A 26,688-nucleotide genomic window follows, 5' to 3' on the forward strand; every position below is an offset into this window, starting at 1 on the left:
TTGTTGAGCGAAGTGTGTCGACTTTTAAAAATGTCATATGGCTGAAATTAGTCCGTAGCCGCTGATACAGCATCTCCTAAAGCCGCGTGTACCTCTGAGAAATTAAGCCTTCCAGGTAATGCAAAACATCCTTAACTCTCCGCCACTGATGTAAAATGCCGAAGTAGCAGTCGCGGAATGATGACAAAGATGACACAACATAACGAGGGCAGAACAATGCACACTACTAGCCCAAACTTACAATGGACAACTATCTCCTTCAGTGCGAGTTTCAGGCGCAGAGGCATCGGTTTAAAGTCTTTCGTGAAAGCACCAGATTATTCGTTTCAGCCGTGCCGTGCACGTGGGGGGGAAGGAATTCTGTGTTACCTTTTAAGTCCAGTGTCTGTCTGTTGTCGGTGAGGTTTTATATTGACCATGCTAATGATTTCGATTATAGCGAGGATCACGAATTGTGTGCTTGCCTGCTTGTTCTCCTTCTTCGTAGAGGCAAATAGTTGATTTTTACTCTAAGGAAGCATTTTGCAAAGTTGTCCTCAGTGCCTCTTTGCATCCTAATATGACTGGTACAATGCTATATACGCTGAAGGTCGCTGCGTCGGTGCCATTTTTTGCAACTCGTGCACAAAGTGTCGCATAGGCAACATTTTTTTCCCTTTCGGACAGCCATGACAAAAATTGTTTGCTTTATTTCTTATTGCTTCGCTATTTCCCCACGATGCTACGCGGAAGTGTCATTACGCTTGGGAGCAGTGAAATGAACCTTCCGCCCACCATTTACGATTCTAAGTGGAAGTTCTTCCACTTTTCTGCTTTGTGTGACTTCTTTGGATAACTGCCGTTTGAACGTTAGAGGGGTTCAGTGCATATGGTGGGTGTTTTGTTGTGGCTGTAGGAAGAAAGAAAAGAAAATGCACGGGCCTGCTACTGGCTCTGTAGCTGAGCTACCTCCGCTGCCTCGTGCAGAGAGAAGAGAAAATAGAGAAGAACGAAAAAGAAGAGAGAAAGACGCGCGCTACAACAACAGCCGTCGTCCACCACCGAAACGGTGGTGGGTGCAATGACGGTCTACAACAGATCAAAAATCGGTGGCAGGCTAGCCCCGGGACGACGGCTGTTGTTGCGGCGTGCCTTTCTCTCCGTCTTCCTTTTCTTTCTTCTCTATTAACGCGGTAGCGTTAAGGGCCCCGTGTGCCCCGCCGGGGTGGTGCAGTGGTAAGGCGCCCGACCACTGTGCCGGAGTGCCCGGGTTCGAACCCGACCTCGGCGGCGGCGTTTCGATGGAGGCGAAACGAAGAGGCGTCCGTGTGCTGTGCGATGTCAGCGCACGTTAAAGATCCCCAGGTGGTCGAAATTACTCCGTAGCCCTCCACTACGGCTCCTCTTTCTCTCTTTCCACTTTCACTCCCACCTTCCTCCCTTCCCTTACGGCGCGGTTGCGGTGTCCACAGAAAACAAGTGAGACAGTTACCGCGCCTTTCCCTTGCTATAAATAAATCAGGGCCCCGTGTCGCAGAAAAGTTGGTGTCGTCGTCGGCGGCCGCCGTCCCTCGTCGTCCGGCGTTGGCCGTGAGCGAAAAATCCCAGAAGCTATAATAAAAACGAGTAGGAAAAATCGCTGACCTGAGGAATCGAACGTGGGCCTCCGGGGTGCGAGACGAGCACGCTAACCACTCCGCCACGCCAGCATTTTTTTTGTTTTTTCTTTATTGCCTGACTTCAGCACAATACACAAAACCACTTACAGGGCACAATCAACAATCAACCAGTTGGGTTGTGGCGTCGTCGTCCTAAATTTTTTTAGGGTCACTAATGGCTCCAATCTTCCGAGGCACTCGGGAGCTTCAGGAGCAAGTTTCAGAATTTCAATATATCTATTCATGCCTTCTTGAAAATAGATCTGTGCTGGCCGTGCGTCAGGATCGCAATGGTATCCTGCCATTCTCGAGCGCCAAATACAGTGGAGGCCCATTAGCATAATAAGGTCAAAAGGCACCCCATCCTCATTCTCTACTGGCAAGTACCTAATACCATGCGAGTCTAATGGAAATTCCTTTTTTAAAGTCCTCCGTAAAATATCCCAAAAGTATACCCCTTTCCAACAATGTAGGAAAACGTGGTCTATAGTTTCTGGCTGTTTCGACCGAAAGTGTATCGGGACTCCGCCACGCCAGCTAGATGGTTTGAAAAGGACAAAGGCGTGCTATTGATTGCAGTGTTGTCTCTGAAATGTCCCTTAGAGAAGTGTATTGTCACGTATAATAATTATGAGCATGTAAATTACAGAACTACAGAACATGCAGTTAAGCGAGTGGCAAGTTACTTTTCCGCTGTACTTCCTCTTCGCTTGGCGTGCACGTAGCGCCGTCATGCGTGTGGCGCACGGAATACGATAGACAGGGTATGGCCTCCGAGATCTTCATCGCGCCGGCTCGGATCGGCAACGATGTTGCCGACGAAAAACGACTGCAACTTGAGGCCCGCGCGTTTCGGCAAGGTGGCTGGCAGCGCTTCTACGTCCCGGCAGAATTAATAAATATGAGTATAGTAAAAAGCGCGACAAGCAAATGAGTAGACGGTGCGTTGGACGGTGCGAACGGGGCGCGATAACGCTATCGCGTTCCATTCTTAAAGGCGAAGCTTAAGCGTCCTCCAATTTTTTAGTTCTTCCTACAGTCGCAACAACAATTTTTTGCACTGACATCGCACAGGATACAGACGCCTCTCTGTATCGCCTCCATCGAAACGCAGCCGAAAGCTGTTGAGTTCGACCCCGGTTATTCTGTCACAGTAGTTGGGCATCTTAACTACAGCGCCATCGCTTCGTGGCAAAATTCTTTCTAAACGGGCAGGACACTGGCCAATATAAACTGAGATTATGCTAGAAATGTCAAGATCTTGTCTCCGGCCCGAACCCGCCACAGTGGTGACTTCTCGCACCGCGGGTTGGGGGTCACAGTTGTGTCTGTTAGCGCTGGCACGCCTGAGCTAGAAGGCGACTGTAACGTCTAGCCCCCTGTGGCGCATTCTTGCGAGAATAACCCCATAATACCTAGGTCGCATTGAGCTGTTCCCGCGTGGGCAGCCGACGCCGTGCCCGTCACTTCTTCGCATAGCTCAAGTAGGTCAGTGCCTACAGTTACCACAGCCGTTTCAAGTCCGAATTCTGCGAATGCTCCAACGATTAAAATGGGGTCCCTGGCGAAATAGCAAAGTTTAATTACGTACCGGCGTTAGTGTTCGCGACGAGCGCGGAACCCGCAGCCGCCGCAGGTGGTTCACACCTCTACTTCAAATAAAAGTTTTTACCACCACCACCACCACCAGCCAAAATCACGAGGGGAGCGAAAAGGCGTCAGAAAGGAAGTGGCATTAGGAACTACGTCACGTCGGCAGCAGCAGAGCCAGACCCGCGCTCCCAAATACCGTCGTCGAGGACGGAGAGCTTAGAGCGAGCTGCATAAACGCACACCGGAAGTCAGTTGCAGTCGTTCAGCTTACTTGGAGCGCAATATATGTCGCACATTCTGAAGGCCCGTTGTCGGCCTTGCGAAATAGTGCATTCGCATTAAGAGAACAATCACCGTAGCAGAATTATGGGAACGCTGTCCAGTGTATATTGTCAGCGGCGAGGGGTTTTCTGGAACGGCGGCAGCGAGATGTAGGCCGACTCGCACTGGGGTTCCAAAGCACGCTGTGGTGGAGGGGATGCAAGGCGATATGGGCTGACCCTCGTTCGTGGCACGGGAGACTGTGGCGAAGTACCTGATAAAGCGGTGATTCTCGAGTCTCTTTGGTAGCCATATCGGCAGCACGAGCACGACATCTTCACGAGCAGAGCCACATGTCGGCCTAAGCGCACAAGGACCCTTCGTGACCGGTACGACCTCCCAACCATTTGCTTTGCAAGGCCGCAGCCTGTACACACCGAAGGGCCGTCAAGCACAAAATTTCGTGAACAAGTGCAGAAAGTGGAGACAGCTTAATAGACAGAAGCAGCAAAAAAAAAGAAAAAAAAACCACCCTGGCCTTGAATGTACATTGGAAGCAGTACGTTGTGGAGATGGACAGCTATGACAAGACTCCAGAAACTTGGCTGCGGGCAGAGACCCTCTGCTGTGCTCTACGGACAATAACGTCGCGAGCACACTTCTTGGTGGACATACCGACTAACTGCTGGTGCAGAGGAAGAAAAACTTCAGTGTGTGGTGCTAGGCAGCACTGCAATTCATCCTTGGCCAACAAGATTCACTATAGGAACCTCTTGATTTTGTAGAGACTCGAGACGGAAACGCTGAGTTCGAAGTGACGAAAAGCCGCCTTAAACATACCTGGCGTAGGGTTTGGTAGCGCAAATTTCTTCCTTTCGGAACTCTAGTCATTCCTTGGGTGTATGAAGCTTTGCGAACAACATTCTTTATTTCTTTGCTTATTCCTTTACCATGCGGTTGACGTAGCAGTCTTCTCATTGTAAAATACAGCACGTATTATCATCACCATATATGGGCGTGCCCAAAAGCACACAAAGAAGCTGGAAACGGAGCGCGAACCACGTGCGGGTGACCGCACGAGCAGCGCGTGTTTTCACGGCACCCCATACCCGAGACGGCCATGAATTATCTGGGCTTGGCATTTATCTTTGGATATTACACCATGGTCCTGCTCCTGGCATTCTGGTCGCATAGCAGAGAGCGCTTTCTTTGCGAGAGCCTGCAGGCCTCGCCAACCAGCTCGAAGGGCCATCGCGGACTCGCGCTCCGCCGGTACCTGCCGCTGATTCTGGGTTCCGGGTCTATGACCGGTAAGCCGACTGCTAAATGATAGAGCCTTTCAGCCTGTGACGTCACTGTAGATGCGGCTGCGCTGGCCACAAGAGCGACTTGTGGTGTCGGCCAATCTCCAAGCATTGTACGTGAGGCGCTTGCCATGTTTTCGAATTAATTCCGCATCTTTCGGTAGGCAGTGGGGTTTTTTGCGCCACGAGAGGTCGGATACAGAACGAAGCGAAGGGTAGAGTCATTAAGCGCAAAAAGATGACCCTTCGGCGCCGGTTCGTCTTTGCGGCTTACGTGCATAGTAGTTCTGGATTGAATCTCGATGAGTTCGTTTATAGCTCTTAATGTTCGTGGTTGTTCTTTGGTCGAGGGACGAACAGTGCAAAGACAAACCCGTGTAGCTAGCGCACATTTGGTTGTACTCTGATCCTAAGAAGTTGAGAAGATATTTCGTGCGTATGTTATCGCAAATAACGCCGGGGAGGCGCTGTCAGATCCTACTCAACACTGCTGCCCGAACTTTGTTCCTACCGAAAAGAACACTAAAGTTATTATTTGAGCTCTCAAACGAGCCGCTAATTAAATAAGTTCTATGTTACGGAAATAGCACCGGACTTGCGAAGTAGCTGAAACGTTTTTCGCTGTTTACATTTCCCCGAGTTTAAACATTTGATTTTATCCTTAAACGCCTCAGAAAGCGAGTAAACGTCGCTGGAATATCTACACAGTCACGCGGAGTTATTTCCTAGGCTATCTGAATTTTCTTTTGCACGCTATTTGAGATTCTGACTAAAACACAACAGCAACATATTCCATGCATTCTGATTAAGCAGGATAAGCGTGGTATATATGTCATATAAAGTTTCAAGTCCCAAAGTGAAATTAGTTATGGGGGATGCTAAACAATCATAATGACATGACGGATATTTGAAGATTCTCGAAATATATTAAAATAGCCTAGCACGGTGAGCGTAATTTTAGCTGAAAGCTCGTGGAAAATGCATTTGCGCTTCTGCAGCTCTCCTCTAGAGCATTCTTGCAGATATCCTTGTGTACGTATTACCTTTGACTTTAAATAGTGGCTCAAAATCCGATTTTCGCCAAGCAGAAAAGAACAATTAGGTAAATAAGTTACCAGCGCAATCAGCGAATATGCAAAGATGAAAGAGGTTGAGTTCTTCTAAATCAAAGGAACTGTGCAGTCGGCCCGGATGTTGCGGAGTGTAGGCGATTCGTATTTTTCATAGCTTGAGCTTTCTGGCTCTCATTTAAAACTGTACACTAGCGCACCTTTGCCGCACTCTTGCCTCCACTGAGAAGGAAGCTGATACGGCACTCTTCCTGGTAGCTGCATTAGCTGGTAGCTGGTAGCTCTCCACGAATATAGAGAAACATTTCTCAACATAAAAGGTGCGAATACGTCGAAATATTCAGACAGGCAAGTGGGTTAAGAAGGCATATGTCTCTTGGCAGAGTGGTGGCAGGCTACACTTTCGCTGCCCTACCACACCACTGCAGATCTCAGCGCCAGCTTTGTATACAGACATGACGCTTTTTGATACGGCTCAGTAGCGACGTTCGTAATTGCGGCAGTATTCCAAGAGTGAGCAGGAAAAATTATGGGGACACATAAGCTGTGGCTTTAATGGTATGACGCGATAGGTTACTCTACCAGCCCATATGTAAAGCCCGGCTTTAACGAATCTGTGTCAATATGCCTGCGTGGCCTCTCCTAACGTGAATTCATGGTTCCTGGCAGGCTGATTCTGACATCACCCTCTATTTTGAGAGGAGAGGCCTGAGTTAGCAGCTCCTGCCAAACGTAATGTCAGGCAACCGTACTTCCATCTAATGTTCGGCCATATCAGCTGCCAGCTTCCGCCTGCCAGCGCAATTCTCGCGATGTTTGGCTCACAACGTCAACGCCGGCGCACGGCCACCGACACTAGATTTTTTGAGGGAACGGGGTCGTTAACGGTGTCGCATTAACAGGTACTTCATTACATAATTTCCCAAGCCATAACTGACGTCTTCAGACCAGTAGAAAGGACTATATGTTTCAATATCTTTTTCATTTCTTTCATGTGAGCACCTCTGGGCAGATTTGGCGAAGTGTCAGCCACCAGCTATACGCCCTAAAGAGATGTTTGATTGTGCACAGACAGACGCGCAGGGGCCCGTAAACAGAACCACGAATGAATTACAGAAAACTTGCTGTAAAAGAGTCAGGAACTCCTTATGATTCAATTGCTAACATGTAATGTTGTTAGATGTCCGCTTAAAGTTTTGTTGATGAAGAATTTAGAGGACATGTAAAAAGCCACAAAATTCGTTCTAGGCTCTCAGAATATATTATGCTATTTAATGCTATCTTCCCTTAGTCACTAAAACAATATGCTATTATCGCCATCACAGCTAGCTATAACACGTTTCGCCCCACTTCATTCGAGAGCATTCGTTATCAATTGCCGCCTATAGCACACTCTAATGTAATGTTGTCCACCTGGGTAGTATTTGTTATCGTCACTCCGTGTCAAGTAACAAGAAGTGGCTTGTGTGGGAGCACGCGCGGGCCCCATGTGTGCAGCCCATGTTGAATTTGCAAATGTACCCAGAAAGGTTCCTACTGGGCTGCTGTGCCTCGATCGGCCCGATTCTCACCCTTGTGGGCAGCCCTAAGAGGGCGCCCCACATTCTGCTCAGATCGGCGAATGTGGGCTCGTATTAAATCACAAATGGGTCTTATATTTGTATACGCGGAGGCAGCCTCAGTAAATGAACGTTTTTATGCAGATTCTGGCTAATCATTCCAATAGTACTCGAAGAGTTCTGGTACGGGTTCTATGGGAGCCAGACCTATTTGGGCTGGACTGCGCATTGTCCTCATGGGTGGATGTGAGGATTTCCGAGCCGCCCCAATGCCAGTAACCGTTAACTGTGGAATACTGCACACTATTTACGCGTCATTGCATACTGAACAAACTTGTTCGTTTTTTTACACAACAGTACTACTATTGGCTGGTCTACAATGTCCCCTATATGTTGGTAACAAAACTTTATTTCGGATGCTCTGTGTCGAATAATAATGACACAGGGAAGAATCAGAGGTAATCGACATATACTCGTAAGGCGGCACATTTAGTGCTGCATATTTCTGTCAATACTGGATAATTGACATAGTTGCCAAGGTCAAAGCACGTAATCTAATAAATGTATAATATGTTTAGAACATTTCTGTGAATTCCGTCGGAGTGGCACTTACGGGCGCGTATATTACTTACTACATAATTAAAACGGCAACCTAAAATAGCATGGAAGCGTTCCGGAGTGTGAAGCTCGGCTACTGACCACTTAGGGCCGACTGCTGCTTTCATGGCAGCCCTGATAGGGATATTCTTTGTTTACCGCACAGAGCCCGAATATAAGTTGTATTTGCCTGCAAGTACCCCCAAATAGGCCTATATGGCCAACGTGTGGGCATGCCCGCTTTTCAGTCCCGTCAGTGCCCATGCGCCACCTAATGGGCTCTTGAGTGGGCAACCTCACTTGGGATAGCCAATCTTTCTGTTTAATGCCCAGGTTTGCGTTACATCTGCCTTAAAGTGCCCCGAAATTGACCGATGTACCATCAAGAGGGTGTGACAGCTTCTCAGCCTAGTCACAGTCCGTGCGCAGCCTATAGGATTTTTGGGTTCACAGAATCATTTGGCCTGTCCAGGGTTTTTCTGCAGTTGCGTTTGACGGTGCCTGGAGTAACCGATAAGGGACCCATGTGGGCAACGGGCGGGTATGCCCGTTTTTGCCCTGCCACACCCATGTGGGACCGATTGGCTTTTGAGTGAGCAGACCCAATTGGGTTAGGCCAGGCTTTTACTGCATAAAGTCCACAATTGTTTTGCATCTGCCCTATTCCCCACAAGAGACCGTTGAGGGTGTGATGTGGGAATGTGTCATTAGTTAGCCCTTGGCACATCTAAACAACGCCCAGATAGGATACAGAGGGACAAGCCCAATTTGGTATTGCCCGGTTGATCTCTAAAGGTACCAAATAGGAAATTATATTTGCCACTCGTAAACTTGTCCATGAGGGACCCACCGGGGCCACATGCTATGTGGTACATTTTGGACGAATTGCCGTGTAGGTAGCGTAATGAACCATGAAATGCAGTTATGGAAATGGTATAGTTAGCAATGAACGTTTAGGACACAAGTATGAGCTTGTTGAATACTTATAACGAAAATTGCAGTGATTTTAATACAGAGATAGAGAGAAGTCCACATGTTGCACGCGTTTCTCTGTACCTGTCGGTCGTCATGTTACAAACGCGATGTTTTCTTAATCAGGGAGGAAACGCGCTGCGAGGAATGGAAAGCGTGGCTTCGATGCCTGCTCGAATCGCGTTGCGCATCTATACTGTCGTACACATCTCTCCACCCTCTATGCGGGTGGCGGCAAGCGCTTGGATGGCGGTCGTGTGCCGCGATCTATCTATATAGATATCACAATGGCCCAGCGAGATGAGTAAACAGAAGCTTGCGAGGAGAGCTGATCGCGAAGCGATCCTAGAACGCGAAGAAATGCATGCTGGCCAAAAGAAGGCAAGAATTATGATGCGTTGTCGGCGCCGTGGTAATAGTAGGTCGAACTGTCACACTTAGGTGTTGGTTTGGGACTAGAGAGGAGGAGGAAAACATATTGTAAGGGTTGAAAGCCAGGCTTCCAGTTCTGTACTCGTTCATCTATTTTAGGCTCTGAATGTCGAAACATATTGCGCCGGTGGTAGTTATGTGACCTATACTTTCGTGGCAAATGGTTGGTATTTAATAACGTTGTCCTATTCCTCTGCCTCAGCTACATGGGTTGGCGGCGGCTATCTCAACGGAACAGCAGAAGCTGTGTATAAGAACGGCATCCTCCACTGCCACACACCGCTGGGCTACGCAATCAGTCTGGTTATCGGTAAGCAGGCAGTGTACTACATGAAATTCGTTATTCACAGCATGAGCGTTGATCATCATATATGGAAGTATTAGATGGCGCTTGAGACAGCGCAAGTGACGTTGTTCTACATTTACGTAGGCGAACTTTTTCGATCTTAACTTTCTTATATTTACAGAGTACTACAATGTTTCTGCGCTTCCACGACAATAACTGGGGCCTTTTATTTTCTTGTCAACTCATACGATAGTGTTTGCCCTTTCAAGTGGGAGCACCTCATTGTACAATGCAAGGCTTAAGAGTATGACCGCAATCATAATAGTGAAGCTGCTTCGTTTCATCCCATTCATTTCCTTTCCACTAAGTTTTGTATGGCCCTCAAAATGGAGCACATCTAATCCACCTTCATTATCCTCATATGTCCGCTCTTCTTTTCGAACCTGATTGGGATCAAGGAGATGGTGTGATGCGCGCGTTTCAAGACCATCTTCCGTTTGCAGGCGGTACTTTCTTCACTGATAGGATGCGCGCCCTGAGACCGGTGACCATGTTGGACCCATTCCAGCACCGTTACGGGCGCTGGATGGCACTGCTCCTCTGCTTCCCAGCCGTCGCCGCAGAAGTATTCTGGACGGCTGCTGTGCTGGCGGCTCTGGGTGCGTCTGGTTGGTTCACGTCTTCTCATGCGCTTTATATATGTTCCGCTGCTGTGAAAAAGTGAGCACGCTTAGCTTGTTCGATGACGCCTGGTTGAAGGCATTTGTATAAACTGAAAACATGTGCCCAACGGTACTATAAGCAGATACAGTCTTGAGGTCACCATAAAAACAAGTACCGCGGGATCGTTTTTTTTTTAACCGTTTACGAGGAACCTTTATTTGGGGATGTATTCTCATCTCACATAATTACAGCCGTCATTATACAGGAGCAGCTGTCGAAGAACATAGAGCACTAAATTTTTTCTGCTCTTTTCCTTGCAGTTCCCAGATCTCTGGGAACAATTGTGAGGCAACCTTGCGATAATATTATAAGAAACTGTCTTTTAACAAGTTGATGGAAACAGTGCAGCCTTTCTGCAAAATCTTAGTTTGGATGCATGTCCACCGTTCGCATGGAATAGCTAAAGCTATCATAAGAACAGTCTGGAGCGTTATGATAATAAATAGCAAAATAATAGAAGTCTCCCGAGATATGATCTGCGCATATATTGATTTTCATCTTGCAGTCTTGCGCTACATAAAAAATTGTTCCCAAACATCCCGTCAAATACATGCACTTGTCCATAATTTTTGGAAGTGGAAATATTGCACCCAGTATTCTCTTTGCAACACTTCCTAGCATAAAGATCGGTTATCTAGATATTGCGACTGATAAGCATTCATATTCTAAATGCCACACTCGCTCGCAGGCGACACAGCGGCGGTAATTTTGCAAGTGCAAGTTCGTTTCTTCGTCATAACGTCTGCCATGGTTGTGTTCTGCTACACCTCGATGGGCGGCTTCTACGCAGTCACACGCACAGACGTCCTCCAACTTCTCGCCACTTTCTTCTGCCTGGCAAGTGTTCATCATCATCATCATCATCATCAGCCTGACTGTACCCACTGCAGGGCGAAGGCCTCTCCCATATTTCTCCACTTAACCCGGTTCTGTGCTAGCTGCATCCACTTGGCCCCTGCGAACTTATTAACCTCAACCGTCCACCTAACTTTCTCCCGCCCCCTGCTACGCTTTCCTTCCCTGGGAATACAATTTGTTACCCTAAGAGACCATCGGTTATCCTCTCTTCGCCCTACATGTCCTACCCATGCCCATTTCTTCTGACAAGTCTTCCAATTCTGGCAAGTCTTGCCAATGTGCTAATGTGCCTTCTTGCTGCCCTACTAATAGTGGCTCCAAATCTACCGGAGGCTACCGGCGTGCCTCGATGTCTGATACAGAGCTCTTGAACGCGCGTTGCTTTTAAAGAAATGAATAATATATTAAATCACCTCGGCAAGATGAGGCGTGTTCAGTCATTTTGACCAGCATTCAATATGCAGTAAACCGAGTGCGTTCCTGGGACTCATATTCTTCCTAATCCTTCCGAGGCAGGTCTTCCATGGCCCGTATTCCGAGTTTGCATCGTTATCGTGAGTGTTGCTATCTCCCCGACCTCGAATCACCTGATTGGGGGAAACACTGGAAAAAGATATTGCCACCTCTTCCGGTTCCGCAGTGGCAACACGCAGTTCGGCGTTTCGACCAATCAGATGATTCGAGGTCACGTGAGACAGCGACACTTCGATAACGACGCAAACTCAGAATACGGGCCAGTTTCAGAAAGCTGTAATCTGTATTAACTCTGCTGTTCAAATATTTATGTAATCCTTGTAATTCAGTGCATTTCGCACAATCATTAAAGCGCATGGAGAATGCATTATGGTTGCTAAGAGAATTGCTGTCCAGTCAATTGCCTCGTTTACGGTTTTCTGGCATCTGCAATTGTACTTGTTTAGGAAGTGTTGGGGGAGGAGATGGCTTTGCTAATGATTTCTTCTGTAACACACTCAGCCTAGCTGGTGGCTTTGCTGATAATTTCTTTTGCAATACACTCAGCCCTGGTGGCACAAGAGACGGAATAAGTGTGCCACAGTAAGTCATACGTCACAGGCTAGAACTGGGCGGGCTGTACACCAGGCTTGAAGAGGGCTCGCCACACTACACTGCGTAAAAGGACCGTTCCTGAATGCCTGGAGTTCCTTAAGAACCTAACAACAACGCAAATATCCTGTTATTTCACCATGATATCATGCCTTCAGACTGTGTAGCAGGCATAAAGGGAGGTCAGCTAGACGCGAATTCCATATCTCCAAATGTTGCCAAAACATAAGTCTGCTAGGAGACTGACGGCCCACATACGCAAGGCTAACGAAAATTTGAATAGAGAAATAAGAGAGCTTTTCAGTTACGCCGAATTGCTCAATTGTCTTTTAGGGAGCAGGAATATCTCTCCATTACGGACTTAGCTACCAGATAAATCTTATTATTAAATTCTGGTCCGCAACTTAACTGCTAAAATATGACATTAAAATCTATTCGCCACTCAGCGCTTTTTGTGCTTTTGTATTTGGTTTCCCTCTTCGTAGTCCACTTCGTCGCTTTGCCGGTACGTAACGGTGATGTAGTTAAGCATTCCAGCAGTAATGTCGTTCTTTTTTGCGCGCAGTGGATATGCGTGGATGCCTGTCTGAGAAGTAGAGTTGTTGGCACGGTGGCTCCTCCGCACAACGATTGGATTGGCAGCGTGAAGTCCGGCGATGTCAGCCCTCTTTTCGACCGGTTCCTAATGACTTCGCTCGGAGGAATACCATGGCAGGTGAATAAAGCGACACAAGATGAAGTCTGCTGGAACATGTACTGATTTTCAGATCATTTGGCTGAGCGGGCACCACATCATGCCTGCCTTCTTTTTCGTTTCTTTCATCAACCCGCTAAAAACGTCACCAGAAGACCTTCACTTCCAAAAAGGCTGAATGAGTGCATGAAATGAGGAACCCCTTCGTATTTGCTGCAGTTATAATTAATAATTCAATTAGCCCATTAGTGACAGGTATAGTGTACTGTCCAGCACATGTGAAATGGCTGTCCTGATTATAACGAACGCTCGGTTATTACGAACGGTGTGGTGCTACCGTAAAACTATATATTAAAGGGACACTAAAGACAGCCAAAGATGGTATGAAAATCTAATAAACTACATTTGGTGACGCTGTCGCCGCATATCCGGCAGCAAAATATCGAATAATGGCTGAGATATTGCGATAAGAAGTTGAGGTTTTTTCTTGTTCCCGCCGGTCGAATTCAAACTGTGGCCTCCAACTACGTAGTTGGAGTTGAGTGACGCACACTATGACGTAAGCGGAGACTCCGTGATAGCTAGCGAGCCGGGGCGGCCCGCGGCGTCGCATCCCTCAAGGGCCAACATGGCAACAGCGTACTCGCAATGACGGCCACAGCCGAAATAAATAAAACGATGAAGAGAGTAATTTACCGAGCGATGGGCCCATACAAGAAGAAAAAAAAAACATAAAGCGCTTGTAATGCACAATACTTTACATGTTTCTCAAGCTTTTGCGCTCCTTCTTGCACTGTGTATAAACAAACCGAGCTCTCGGTCATCGCAACGCTTCCCGACATGTTTACATACAAATAAGATTTAGTTACCAGCAAAATAGTGTCCTCGCTGCTGCGCGTGTCAGTTTTGAAGCTTCGTCGCACTTTTTTCCTTCAAGGTTTGTGCTACAGCTCCGTGTTCAGCGAAAATTACGTCCACGGTAGCAGAACATGACCGAAGTGCCGGCGCCACTACATTTGCCAGCGCTGTGAAATTCCACATGTTAAAATGGATCCAGTGCACAATATAGTGCGCATAGGCATCCAGGACATTGGTTGCAAGACGTGAGAGCAGGCAGCATGCGCCGATGATCAAGAAGTTTTAATTTTTAGACCGGCAACACTTTATTGTAAATGGGGCCATGACATAAAAACTAAAAATATTTCCAAGGTTCTTGTGGCGCGGCGTAGCCGAGCGGTTAGCGCTGATCGTTACGGAGCAAGCAGTAGCGAGTTCGAGTCCGCTTGTAGCATTTATTTATTTTTTTTTTTTTACAAATCGTCTTTTTTTTTTACCTTTTGTAATGTATTTCTGATGCTTCGTTATTTTGAGTTTTTACTTTTGCCCGAGGCCCTTTTTTTCGCCGTGCGACGAGCGCAATATATCGACGCTCTCCTTGGTATGAGCGGCAAGTATGCCCCTTTTGTTTACGACGCCTGCAAATAGCACGTTGAAGGTCTTGTTGACGCAGTATATGTTGGTCAGATGTGCCATGATTTAGTGAACAATTGAATGATAATGCGTTTTTCCTTCGGTACTTAGCATATGTATGCTTTTCGTGGCGTACGTAGCTGCAATCAAGCGGTCAGGTCGTAGTCGAAGCGGCAACGGCGGCGATATGTTGGCGCAGAAGTGTGAACGAAGGAGTGTGTCGGCGGTAGCGGATTTCGCTCGCTCGTGCCTCCGAATGCTCAAATGGGAACCATCAAGGCGCATCTGCTGCTCCAAGCTCGTAATTCAGGCGCTGCAGGTTCAAACAAACTATCCGAGTGCGCATGAAATGCCTGAGCCGAAACATAACCAAAACTGAAGTGGGCGCCTGTGGCGCCTCCAAGTATATTTTTGTATTTGCCATGCAACGTTTACGTTGTCTTTTCGCCGTCGTTTACGCATGATAAAAGCGTGTTATCATGTTTGAGAAAAAACGTACTACCGCATTCAAACATTCAACGTAATTCGCATTTGTCAGCCTCCGGGATCCCTAGCGCGTCACGTGATTTGTAGTTGCGAGCCTCGGCCGTTTTGCTGTGGTGGCGATACCTAGCTCTGTTTTCAGTAAGAGTGGTCTTTTTGTAATCAGGAACTGGCATTCTATCGATGCAAACCCACTTCCTTTCTCTCTTTAGTGTCCCTTTAAGGCTGTGGCCCAGCGTCTCACACAAAAACAAACTATGGCCGCACCGTTAAGTAATAAGGAACGTTATAACACACACACTGGCCGCCGCAGTCGAAATAATACGTGCTCCACCTGCCAAGTCGCAGGCCGAAGAGGATCTTCCAAGTCCCGCACCCCACCTTCAAAAAAAGTGCTGACTCTTGCATGAAACAATAAAAAGTCTGGATTTAATCGCAGTTAACCGCGGGCTAACCACACTCCAGCGGGCCACAGCGTCCATCAGTGCATGCGTGTACTTTGTTTAGGCAAAGCGTCTAACATGGAAGCACGAAGTGGAGCGCTAGAAGTGTTCACTGTTGAAATGGAAATTGCCGCACACTGCCGTTGATCGACCAGCATCACGAATTTGATGTTTGGATCATAATCACGAAATGTGGTTTGCTGGCCTGTCCAGTCCGTTCTGGCGTGCGTCCCATATCAATTCGGATTCTCGCCTTTTGCTGCCTTGTGGAGGCAGCACACAGACAACAGACTTATAGTACATACTCCGTACACATGCGCTGTCATATCTTCACCGTCTCTTCTTTTTTAAGAATGGGATCCGTGTGTTGTAATAAACCACCAGACTTCCCAGAAAGTGTATAGGCCAAAATCCCATTACCATACATATCAGGCGGATTTATTGCATCTTCTTTGAAACAACAGTTTCCACAAGCAACGTTATAAAAATTTTAGGAGCACTGCAAAATCTGCAGTGCAGATAGGCAAAACTTGAGTGGTGCTGCTGCACACGGTACATCGCGCGCCCCTTGTCGAACACACTTAGCGTTCCATTGAATACATTACAATTCACCAGCGTTCTACTTAAAGGAAAGGAAAGGCGCAATATTTGTCACTTGCGAAATCTTGCTAACACGACACATCTCGCGGTCAAGACAGCATCGCTCAGGCTTACGCATTTCTCCTGTCCAGATTCTGGAGTGGTCTCGGATTTTTTTTCCAAAGCGTCTACCTTTGCCGACGCGCCACCACTTTTTCCCATCGCGCCGCCACCTTCTCCCATCACTTCACGTGTTGATAGTTCTCGTAGGTCACGTGACCGGAAGTGAGGTATTACGCGACCACTCTGGACGTCGCCAATACTCCGGTAGCCTATTTCCACGTTTAGTAACTTTCTACTTATCCCACATGCACCAAATTTGAAATCCAGGCAGATTTTCTCGTCTTCTATCGACTACAGTATTAGTTTTTCTCTAACTTGTTCCAGTACGACATCAACGTACCGACAAATTTCTGATGAGAAATCCCTCACATCTAGCTAGCTAACGCTTTTGTAAAACCGCGTTTTCAAACTAAATTAGAGCTCGTTCAAATACCACGAGCTACAGTTTGAATCCAACAAAACCAAAGTGACCGTTAAGTTTGAACTGTGCCCGACTCTGCATGAAGGAGTTTGTGTTCATTTTTGTGCTGTTATCGACAAAAGTAAGGATAAAGACCTGTCTGCTAGAAGTCGTGTACAACTTGAATCACAACCTGGTCTTGAACCGTTGTGGTATACGCAAACGTTGTTGCTATCTCTTATGACGCAGGTCTACTTCCAGCGAATGCTAGGCGCCTACACAGACTTCGACGCCCGCATGGTTTCCTACATTTCTGCTCTGGGTTGCATCATCCTGGCCATACCTCCGGTTGTAATCGGTGGTGCCGCCAAGACTGCCAGTGAGTGCCTGTCTCTTCAATGAGTCGAACAACTTTTGCTGCTCATGGCTTCTCGTAGGTTTTGTACGATGAGAGGTACACTTATCTGAAATATATTTTATTAAAAAATAGAAATGTGCCGCTGACTTCATGAAAAAGGGTCGGGCGAGTTAGCGCACATGACGATCACATGACTGCAACTAAACCACGCTATAAGGCGCTCAGAAAGTACAAGTTACACACACAACTCTGTGTGTGCGCGTGTGTATGTGAACAGAGACTGCGCGCGTGTCGACAGTTTCTTGCGCGCTTTCTTCGTTGAAGTCACTTGCCGAGGGCGATCAGAGCGCATTTGAAATGTTCCGGCACCAGCTGGACATTTGCAACAATAGTGAAATAAGGGAGAGAGCCGGCTACTGCGCTAGAAATTGCTCCCGCGGCCGTGTACCTGTTGTAAAGAGGACTGCCACTAAATCCGAGAGGCATTAGTCTGACACTGGGAAGAGTTTAGATCTTAGAAATTATCGCATTTGGTACGATATACACCAGCTCCTAAACATAGACGCTGACTGGATTTACCTTCGCATCGTCGGGAATCATGTTGGAAGGACTCCATCGATTTATGTTTCTACAGCTGTACCATACAAAATCACTTGAGCTTTGTTTTTGTTTGAATGATGTCATCGACGTAGTAGTTATAACGAAAATTTTTGCGTTGCTCATGAATTTGCACTATTCACGGCTTCATGAGGCGTAGAGACCATATTCTGGAGTTTGGAGGTATGTGCCATAGGCGCCTATCTTTTCTTTTTTACAGCCCAGTGGTTTGAGAAGGGTTGGAATTAGCTTTTTTTCCGCGGAGCCTTCTGATTGCCCCGTCATGTTCAAGCAGTCACGTAACCACAGACCACGGTGTGACGTCCAGGGACATACTGCCGTCAGCTGCAAGCAAGCGAATATATTTCGCAGTAATAATTGCATGAAGGACATTCTTGGTGATGTACGTAGTCCGCGTCGTAGTCAGAAAACTCGAGCAGAAAAGTGAGCGGAAAACTCGATTCGCCCAGTGATTGCCTACACCAAATCACTCTTATGGGAATGATTGATGGGAATCAGCGAAAGGATGTTTCCTCCAAGTTTTCCTACTCCTCCTGGACAGCCTTACATTTGTTACTGTTGATCATTACGCCACGCAACCAATGGAGGCCCAATACTGGATCAATGGCTTAAGACTCTACTAAAATGATGTGGCAGTGAAATCGCGCCTTCAATTATATCGGAACAATAATGGCATAAACGGCACTCCAATTGGACTACATTTAAATTGTCATGCTTCTGAGATATCGCCACTGATTGCGACTGACTGTAGAAAAATGTATTTGGGCTGGAAAAAATGCCGTAAACCTAAGTGGACTCCCGAAGGGTACCCCGACTTACATTCCATAAACCAATAGGCTAAGGAGCACGACACGTACAATACGTGCCTAAGTTCTGCGATCATGTGTGAGCTCTGATGCCGTTCATTGCACCTTTTTATTGCGTAGCACTACTAGCAATAGTCACGGATTTCATTGGAATGCGCCTGAGGCCGCTCTCTGATTTAAACTGATTTATTTATAGGAAGGGAAAGCCACGGTAACTGTCTCACTTGGATTTCTGTGGACACCGCAACCGCGCCGTAAGGGAAGGGAGGAAGATGGGAGTGAAAGTGGAAAAAGAGAAAGAGGAGCCGTAGTGGAGGGCTTCGGAGTAATTTCGACCACCTGGGGATCTTTAACGTGCGCTGACATCGCACAGCACACGACGCCTCTTCGTTTCGCCTCCATCGAAACGCAGCCGCCGAAGTCGGGTTCGAACCCGGGTACTCCGGCACTCTTTCTGTCCACTTGAACGGGGAAGAGAAGGGTATACATGTGCTTTACGCGGCCTGGCCAATGAGGAGGCGCAATGGCCACAGAGCTGGAGCCAATAAGAGAGTGGCGCGTGTCACTTTTGCGACAGTCGCGGCGGCGTCAGCGGGCAGTGTTGCGCAAGTGCGTCTCTGGTACGTCGCGTGCCGCTCGTGCACCTTAAGATTCGGTCTCTCTCCTCCTGCGTCCATCACCTCATCTTCACCAGGCCTTCACAGAGAGCACACGTTTAGGTGCGCCCCGCCGGGGTGGTGCAGTGGTAAGACGCCCGACTAGTGCGCCGGAGCACCCGGGTTCGAACCCGACCTCGGCGGCTGCGTTTCGATGGAGGCAAAACGAAGAGGCGTCCCTGTGCTGTGCGATGTCAGCGCACGTTAAAGATCCACAGGTGGTCGAAATTGCTCCGTAGCCCTCTACTACGGCTCCTCTTTCTCTGTTTCCACTTTCACTCCCACCTTCTTCCCTTCCCTTACGGCGCGGTTGAGGTGTCCACAGAAAACAAGTGAGACAATTACCGCGCCTTTCCCTTCCCTATAAATCAATCAATAAATCAATCAATTAAACACGCTTACGCGGCGATTTCAAGACGTCGACTCAGAGCCGTTAGCTGCATCATAAAACAGCTTGTCCCCCCCCCCCCCCCCCCCCCCCCCGCCTTAACAGGCGCACGCCTTCAACCGCACTTCCTTGGACAGAAAGTATAGAAGGGGTTTCTCTCTTTCCACTTTCACTCCCACCTTCGTCCCTTCCCTTACAGCGCGGTTCAGGTGTCCACATAGCAAGTGTGACAGATACTGCGCCTTTCCCTTCCTGTGAAACAATTAAGTAAGCAGTGCTAGCCCATCTACTGCATTTTACTACCTGTGCAAATGGGCTGCAATTTTTAGCACGTAAGCGCTACTGCTTGGAATGAAACTTCAGATTTGGCTTACCGTAATGCGAATGACATTGACGTTATTAAATCTAGATGTCTACCTAAAAGCGACAAAGGTACTGCCCCTTCATTTCCTTGAAACAATTTAAAGACCGATATAAAAAATTGCTGAATAAAAAGGCGTTGTTACAGACGTTATCGCGTCCACTCTTAAGCCGAAAACGTGAGCGTCCGATCACTCAAACCTGTACAACCTTGCTAAACCATTGCTTTAGCTCGTGTGACTACATTAAAAGTACGCTTGAACATTCCCGAATATTTTTTTCAGACTTTTCAGCAGTTGGCTACCCGGGACCGTACCGTCTACGTGACCATGATAGCGTCAGAGTGCTGCCTTACTCCATCCGCTATCTGACTTCTGGTCCAGTCCCTATCATTGGCATGATGGGCATCACGGCAGCCATCTTGTCGTCTGTGGACTCTTCCATGCTCAGCGCCTCTCTTCTGGTGACCAAGAATATCTACCAGGCCCTCTTTCGGCCTACGGTGCGTGTCCAGTGACGGTTTCCCCCGATGCGTACGGGCAGAGATACTTTTCAGACTGAACGGAGTTGCTCATTGTTCTTGGACTAATTGCCTGACGAGAAAATTAAAGATGTAGCAGAAAACAGCCAGAGAGGATACAATTGTAATAGGCGAGCAATCGCTCATTAGCATCTACCCAAGCGTGGCCATGTGGCTCAAATGAGAGCTGTGCAGCTTTCACAGAAACTTCGTTCGTGGAAAAAGAACTTTAAAGGGATGCAATTAAGTGCTTAGGTACATTATTAGCGTGTTCTACTATTCGTTCTTTTTTCAACGTCCACGTCTTGTCTGGACATTTTTATTTGTGGCATGCAGCTAAAATGTGACCAACAAGAATGGTACATCATAAATATAAATGCAAGATGTATAGCAAACAAAACATAGTCACTTGAAAACATCTCACTTTGCTTGAGCCAGACGCAGTTGTAATCACCGAAACGTGTGGCTTTCACCAGACATTTGTAATAACGAAATCGCCCCACTGAATTATTCCGTCATCAGAAAAGATCGTGGTTCATGAAGAGGCCCGGGGCGTGGCGGCACTGATAAATAAGTAGATAGATTTCGTTGTTTTCCCAGATGTTCCCTGTACGGAAGCTGTTTTCTGGAAGATAGCTTGTAAACATAGAGACAAAGGTACCGGTTGCTTTTATACAGAAGTCATTCTGCAAGACATGAATCCATCTCTGCAATTCAGGAATTGCTTCAGAACCATACCCAAAATTGGGGGATTATTATCATGACAGATTTCAATCTACCTGACATGCATTGGATTGAATTGGACAGCAATGCACAATACAATACAACTGCTCCAAGGCACTCACAAGTTTAATGTTAAATATATAATTGTTCAACAAAATACGCTATACTACCCACACGTACCCATAGTTCAATCGGTAATATCATAGACCTGATCACTTTCCTCAAAACCGTGCTCAGGTTCACGTCATAGAAGATGTCTCGGGCTTTAACATTACCCTTACCCATTTTTTGCAGCCATTAATTATCTGAGAAACCTCGCCAAGAACGTTAATAGCGACAAAAAAAAATGCATCCTAAGGTTCGAAGAAACCGCTGTTATCGGGAATTTCACAGACCGCTGTGAAAGAGTTATCTTCGAAGCATACGAAATGGCACGGGCCGGTTCCACGGAATGTGTAAGCAATCCGTCGATAGCGCTGACGCACATAGAGATTCAATTGTTAACAGGCAGCGCGATGGAAAGCGGTACACGGATTACGGTTTGATGAATTGCCCTTATCATTTTATATCTAACACGCGTTTGTACATTTTTCTTAGTATGGGAGTTTATAAGGAGAGGAATACATGTAATAAACAGTTGAAAGTCCGCGCACGCACCAGTCTTGTCTTGCTTTTTGTAATTCTTCCTTGTGCCAAAGTATAGCGCACCTACCTGAAATTTAAAGCCCAGACCGATATTCACCCATAAAGTCTCAAGCTCTGAATGCACATCGATCATTGTAGATGGATCAGAATGCGACACAACGATCATAACACTGCCTCCTTTGGCCCTAATGTGATCTTTTCTATAAGCTGTAAATGCATTAAAAAATAGAGCACTGCAGAATCTGCATTTGAGTAATGCGAAAGCACGGATGCTGCTGTTCGTTGGTTCTGTTTGCTTCTAGTTGCTTAATTCACTTCTTGTTTACATTTTTAGTCTTTGGTACTTTCAAATTGCGCTCCAATCCCTTCCTATGCCCTTTTTCGGCCCTACTTACGGTTGCGTGACGTCACATCCTTGACGTCACCCTAATTGGCTGACTTTGATGCTTTCAAATTGCGCGCCAAATCCTTCCTAGGCCCTTTTTTGGATCGACTTCAGGTTGCGGGACGTCACATCCTTGACCTCACCCTAATTGACTGCCTTTGATGCTTTCAATTTGCGCGCCAATTCTTTCCTAGGCCCTTTTTTGGCTCGACTTCAGGTTGTGTGACGTCACATCCTTGACGTCGCTTTGACTGATTTAATTAACTATTTTAAAATTTGATACATTCAAATGTGGCACCAAGCCAATGGCTAATGAGAACATTTCCGTTTTTACTTTTACATTTTTTGCCTCTAATTAATTGCTTAATTAACTTATTGGCCTAGTTATTTTTCGAACACATTACGTCACCCTCTATCGATTGACACCACTCATTAACCTCTACCACTTACTAAATACTGGCAAATGCTGCGGACGTGGTCAGCGGACAGAAATCTGTGAACATAGCGAAGTAATGCTTTCACATTAAAAAGAAAGTTCGGAGGGCGAGATGCTTGGGTGAAACCATATTTCTGTTTCTAAGATAACATTTGCTTCACACCTGTCAATTAGAGACAAGTCATCCCTTCTTGGTAGAAAGGTGCGGAAATTTGCAGGAAGAAAAGGCAGTGGACCGAGTTTGTTAACCGAGTTGGTCCTGAAATGACGGTTCTTGATGAACATTCGGACAGGGTTGGTTTTGTTTAAGTTCTATGGCACGGTCACTGGATGCGTCATATCTGTAGATTGTGTCGTTCTATTTTAGTCTGTTGTAAAAAAAAAAAAAAAAAACAATTGTACTTCACCTCTATTTGCCTTCGTTCAATCTCTCAAAATGTTCAGTGCGAGTTGAACTTTCGGTGAAAAATCCTCTATCCATGCTTTGGGCGCAGATACAGCTTTCAGATTGTGGGCTATACTAAAATAGAAGTCTTGCTTTTGTAGTTAATAAATTTTTTAATGATAGGACGGTGAGATGCTGGATTATATTTCTCGATACGATGAGCCTGTAAGCACTTTGTTAGTTAATACAAACTAACATCGGAACCACACAGTATAATCGGAGATGCGAAAGGATTACGCTGGATCACGAATTTTTACCAATCGCTCACAATTTGTGACTTCCGAACAAGTTCAATCAAACCAGTTTCCGTTATATCAGGAATCCCGCAGGGATCTATACTAGGACCAGCATTGTTTATACTGTTCATCAATGATATTGCCAATAATATTGACTACAGCATAAAACGTTTCTCCGGTGGTTGTATTTTGTACAAAACGAAAGAAAATCCCGCAGACCATGTTACGCTTAGTAGCAATCTGAACTAAATTGATGAATGGTGTACCACATGGTAGATGATCGTAAACAATAAAAAAAAATCGTTTGCATGACAGCCACCAGAAAAAAAAAACGGCCAAATAATTATAAATACAGTAGATGTAGATATACGTTCAAAACCTCAGTTGTCAGTTCAGCGCAATGTGTGTTTGTCTTTCTATCTAGCGCTGTTTTAACATAATGTCCAACCAACTCGCCGAACAGGCCACTTTGATTTCGTGCTCGCTGCAGGCATCTGAAGCTGAGGTAGCTCTGGTCTTACGCCTGATGGTGTTTGTGATCGGATCGTCGGCCACATACTTGGCGTTGTCCGTGGAGTCTGTGTTCGAGGTGTGGTCGCTCTCCTCGGAGCTGGTCTACATTCTTCTGTTCCCGCAGTTGCTGTGTCTCCTGTACTTCAAGGGCAGCAACACATACGGCTCATTAATCGGTACGCTAAGACAGTTTCATGATACTAAATAGGGATGCAGATGTACTGTGACGAGTCCTTGCATTGTGATGCGAATCGGAATTTGACCGAGACACCAGAATTTAGTGAATTTTCTGTGGTAGATAATCCTCGTGCAATTGGCAGCCGTTTTATAATGCTTGTAGACATTGCGATGCCTTGGCACCGTGTGGCATTTGCTTCCGAACGGTGAAAAAAAGTTGCACGTTCACCTACTGAATTTTCGTCACATTTTAATGTGAAAGGAATTCTTGCCTCATGCTTTCTGTGGCCAGAAAACGTCCTTAGCACTGACCTTAAAAAAAAATCTGTGTCAGCGAGCTGCTCGCATGGTGGTTCCACCATCCGATCAGATCAGCTTTTTTGATCCAGGAGCGAAAGCACTACACCACGGTCGCTCAGTGGAACCGCAGTAAGTGCTGCCCGTCGCATCACCCGAAACAGACTTGTTGCGCCTAGTTCACATCCGCACCGCTGCGGCGCCACTGCACCGTGTCAGCAGCGGGTGGCTTGCTGCGCTTTCATCTAATCTTTGGTACAGTCGGCGCATGATAATTGCTGGAATTGAGACACGCGCTTCACAAAGTATGAATACTGATGCCACATGAGGTTTGAGATCGATGGAAGCACGATAGCGTCGCTGCTGCTTCGACACACAAATGCGCTTGCATTAACGCCGAAAACGAAGCGCGTAGCAGTACGCGTCACTTGCAAGCCCACTTCAGCAAGCGATTGCCAATTCTGTTACCATCGTTTTAAGCAGACAAAATCATCTAATAGCTTTGTTAACTTAAGAATATCTGAATTAGGGGCAGAGTTTCCTGCCAATTACTAATGCCGTATTCTGTTCGACCCACGCAACATTCTCGACGAAGCTTTGTTCAGAATCAGAACCCAATTTGTTCCTACATAACAGCTTGAGGGGCGAGTTGGTGCTGCATAGTACCCAGAAAGGTGGCATAACACAATCAAGTGAATAGAAAACACAACATAGGCGCACACTACCGACTGTATTATGGAACTGAACACGCACTTCCTCTTCACCACTCAGCTACAACATCCTCTTCTAAACCCAAGTACATCTTCGCACACCTCTTCTTTTCCAAGCAGTTAGTAGCACAATCATCCCAGTACAACACTAACATCGTCCAATCATGACAGTCACAAATTCCACCACAAAGACACACCCTAGAAAAAACCACGACACATCTGCGGCTACCACATATAACGTTCACGTTCACTCCTCATCATCTAGGTCAACCTCAGTAAGACAAGACCATCCAAAGTACCTCTAACTCTTACGTAGCTACAAAACTCTGTTGTCTGGGCCACTAGACGCCGTATCTCCTTTAACTTTTTCCCCCAACCCACGCAGTGTGCAATGCATAACTTCTAGCACGAATCCAGTCTTTAAAAATCCGAATTTGCCTCCATAACTCTGATTTGAAAATTCGGCAAACCGTCTTAACATGACCAACAGACGCCTCGATGACACACACACAAAAAAAAAAAAAAACCACTCACTTCTGCAGGAAACAGTCCCCTACGTAAACAGAAAGAAATGCATCTTGCCCGGCATTTCTAAGAAGCGATACGAGCAATGAGCACACGTACTTGAGTTTACGTAGGATCAAAACACAAAACATGGCACATGTCAAAACACATACCATCTTCTGCCGCAGAAAGACAAGTTACATGCTAGCACTTATGGCAGTTCAAGAACAATTGGGCACCTCTTAGAACATCCTTAGAACAAATGGGCGCCATTTCTGCTTGCTTACGCAGACCTTGGTGTGAAATGGTCGTTTACACCGCTAGCACTATATAGTTTCTCATCTGCTGTGGACACTGTGCTCATAACGGTCGTTCTGTTGCGAAAGGTATACTCGCCACCCTTCCTTAAAATGGGCCTATACTTTTGCAGCCTTCGTCGTCGGCTGTGGCTTCCGCTGGCTTTTGGGCGAGTCATCGCTAGAAATGCCGTCGGTTAGGACCCAACAATTTGACTACGAAGCGGAAAGCCAAGTGCTTCCTTTGCGGCTGATTTGCATGGCGCTTGGTGTGGTTGTCATCCTGCTTGGCTCTTACGTTGCGAAAAGCGTCTTCGAGAAAGACTGGTTGCCAGCGCGCTACGATGTCTTCCACTGCTGCCGTCATAAACACCACAAGGAACTACAAAGTAGTGGAGCTGACGTCAGTGGCGCTGCGCCCATTAGCACGATAGGTCACATCTCAAGCAAAGCTTCCATCACTGCTTCTGCGCAGCAGGCTTGGAGCAACATTCCGAGTACAAAACCTGGCGCTGAGGACGAGGCACCTGATATGGGCACCAAAGAAGTTGGGTCAACAGTCAGCAAATCCAGCACAGCGTCCAAAAAGTCCAGCACTATTGACATGACAACAGCCAAAAAGGGCAGCTTTGTAGACGCCAGCAGACATCGTAGGACCGGCTCTCGCCCAGTCTCAAGGAAGGCGAGCAAGACCAGCGTCAGGGACTCCAGCAACAAGACCAGAAAGAGTGGTCACCTAACGGCGAACGGTGCCATGAACGCCAGTGCGACGAACGTGGGAAAGCGCAATAGACCAAGCTCTCTGAACCTGCAGCAGGCACCTAAAGCCGAATCGATGGCTGCGATGAGATCAAATTCAATGAAAATATCCAAGCCGGACCTCACATACGATTCTAAGGTACACGAAGTCGAACGGCAAGGAAGTCTGGTGGCGGGTAGCGGGGTATCCAGGCGTAGCGTCACCGCAAAACAAAGCAGCAACGAGGCAGCACCCGCTGGAAGCGCGTCGAATGCCAACGCACCCGACCCGCAGCCAGAAGAAACTCCGCCCAAAGATGTGGACTGA

General features: G+C 46.8%; 1 protein-coding gene across 1 annotated transcript; it reads left to right on the plus strand.

Annotated features, from left to right (window-relative positions):
- The first annotated feature begins 4,767 nt into the window (after nucleotides 1-4,767).
- Nucleotides 4,768-26,688, plus strand: LOC146197005 (high-affinity choline transporter 1-like). Its single transcript, XM_084597108.1, has 9 exons — nucleotides 4,768-4,801; nucleotides 9,628-9,735; nucleotides 10,215-10,370; nucleotides 11,123-11,271; nucleotides 12,923-13,072; nucleotides 16,799-16,928; nucleotides 20,020-20,237; nucleotides 23,616-23,814; nucleotides 25,757-26,688. The coding sequence occupies exons 1-9, from the start codon at nucleotides 4,795-4,797 to the stop codon at nucleotides 26,686-26,688; spliced, it is 2,049 nt and encodes a 682-aa protein (XP_084453234.1). The 5' UTR covers nucleotides 4,768-4,794.

This window comes from Amblyomma maculatum, chromosome 3 (assembly GCF_055883805.1).
Source record: "Amblyomma maculatum isolate TAMU_Amacu chromosome 3, ASM5588380v1, whole genome shotgun sequence".
Taxonomy (NCBI): domain Eukaryota; kingdom Metazoa; phylum Arthropoda; class Arachnida; order Ixodida; family Ixodidae; genus Amblyomma; species Amblyomma maculatum.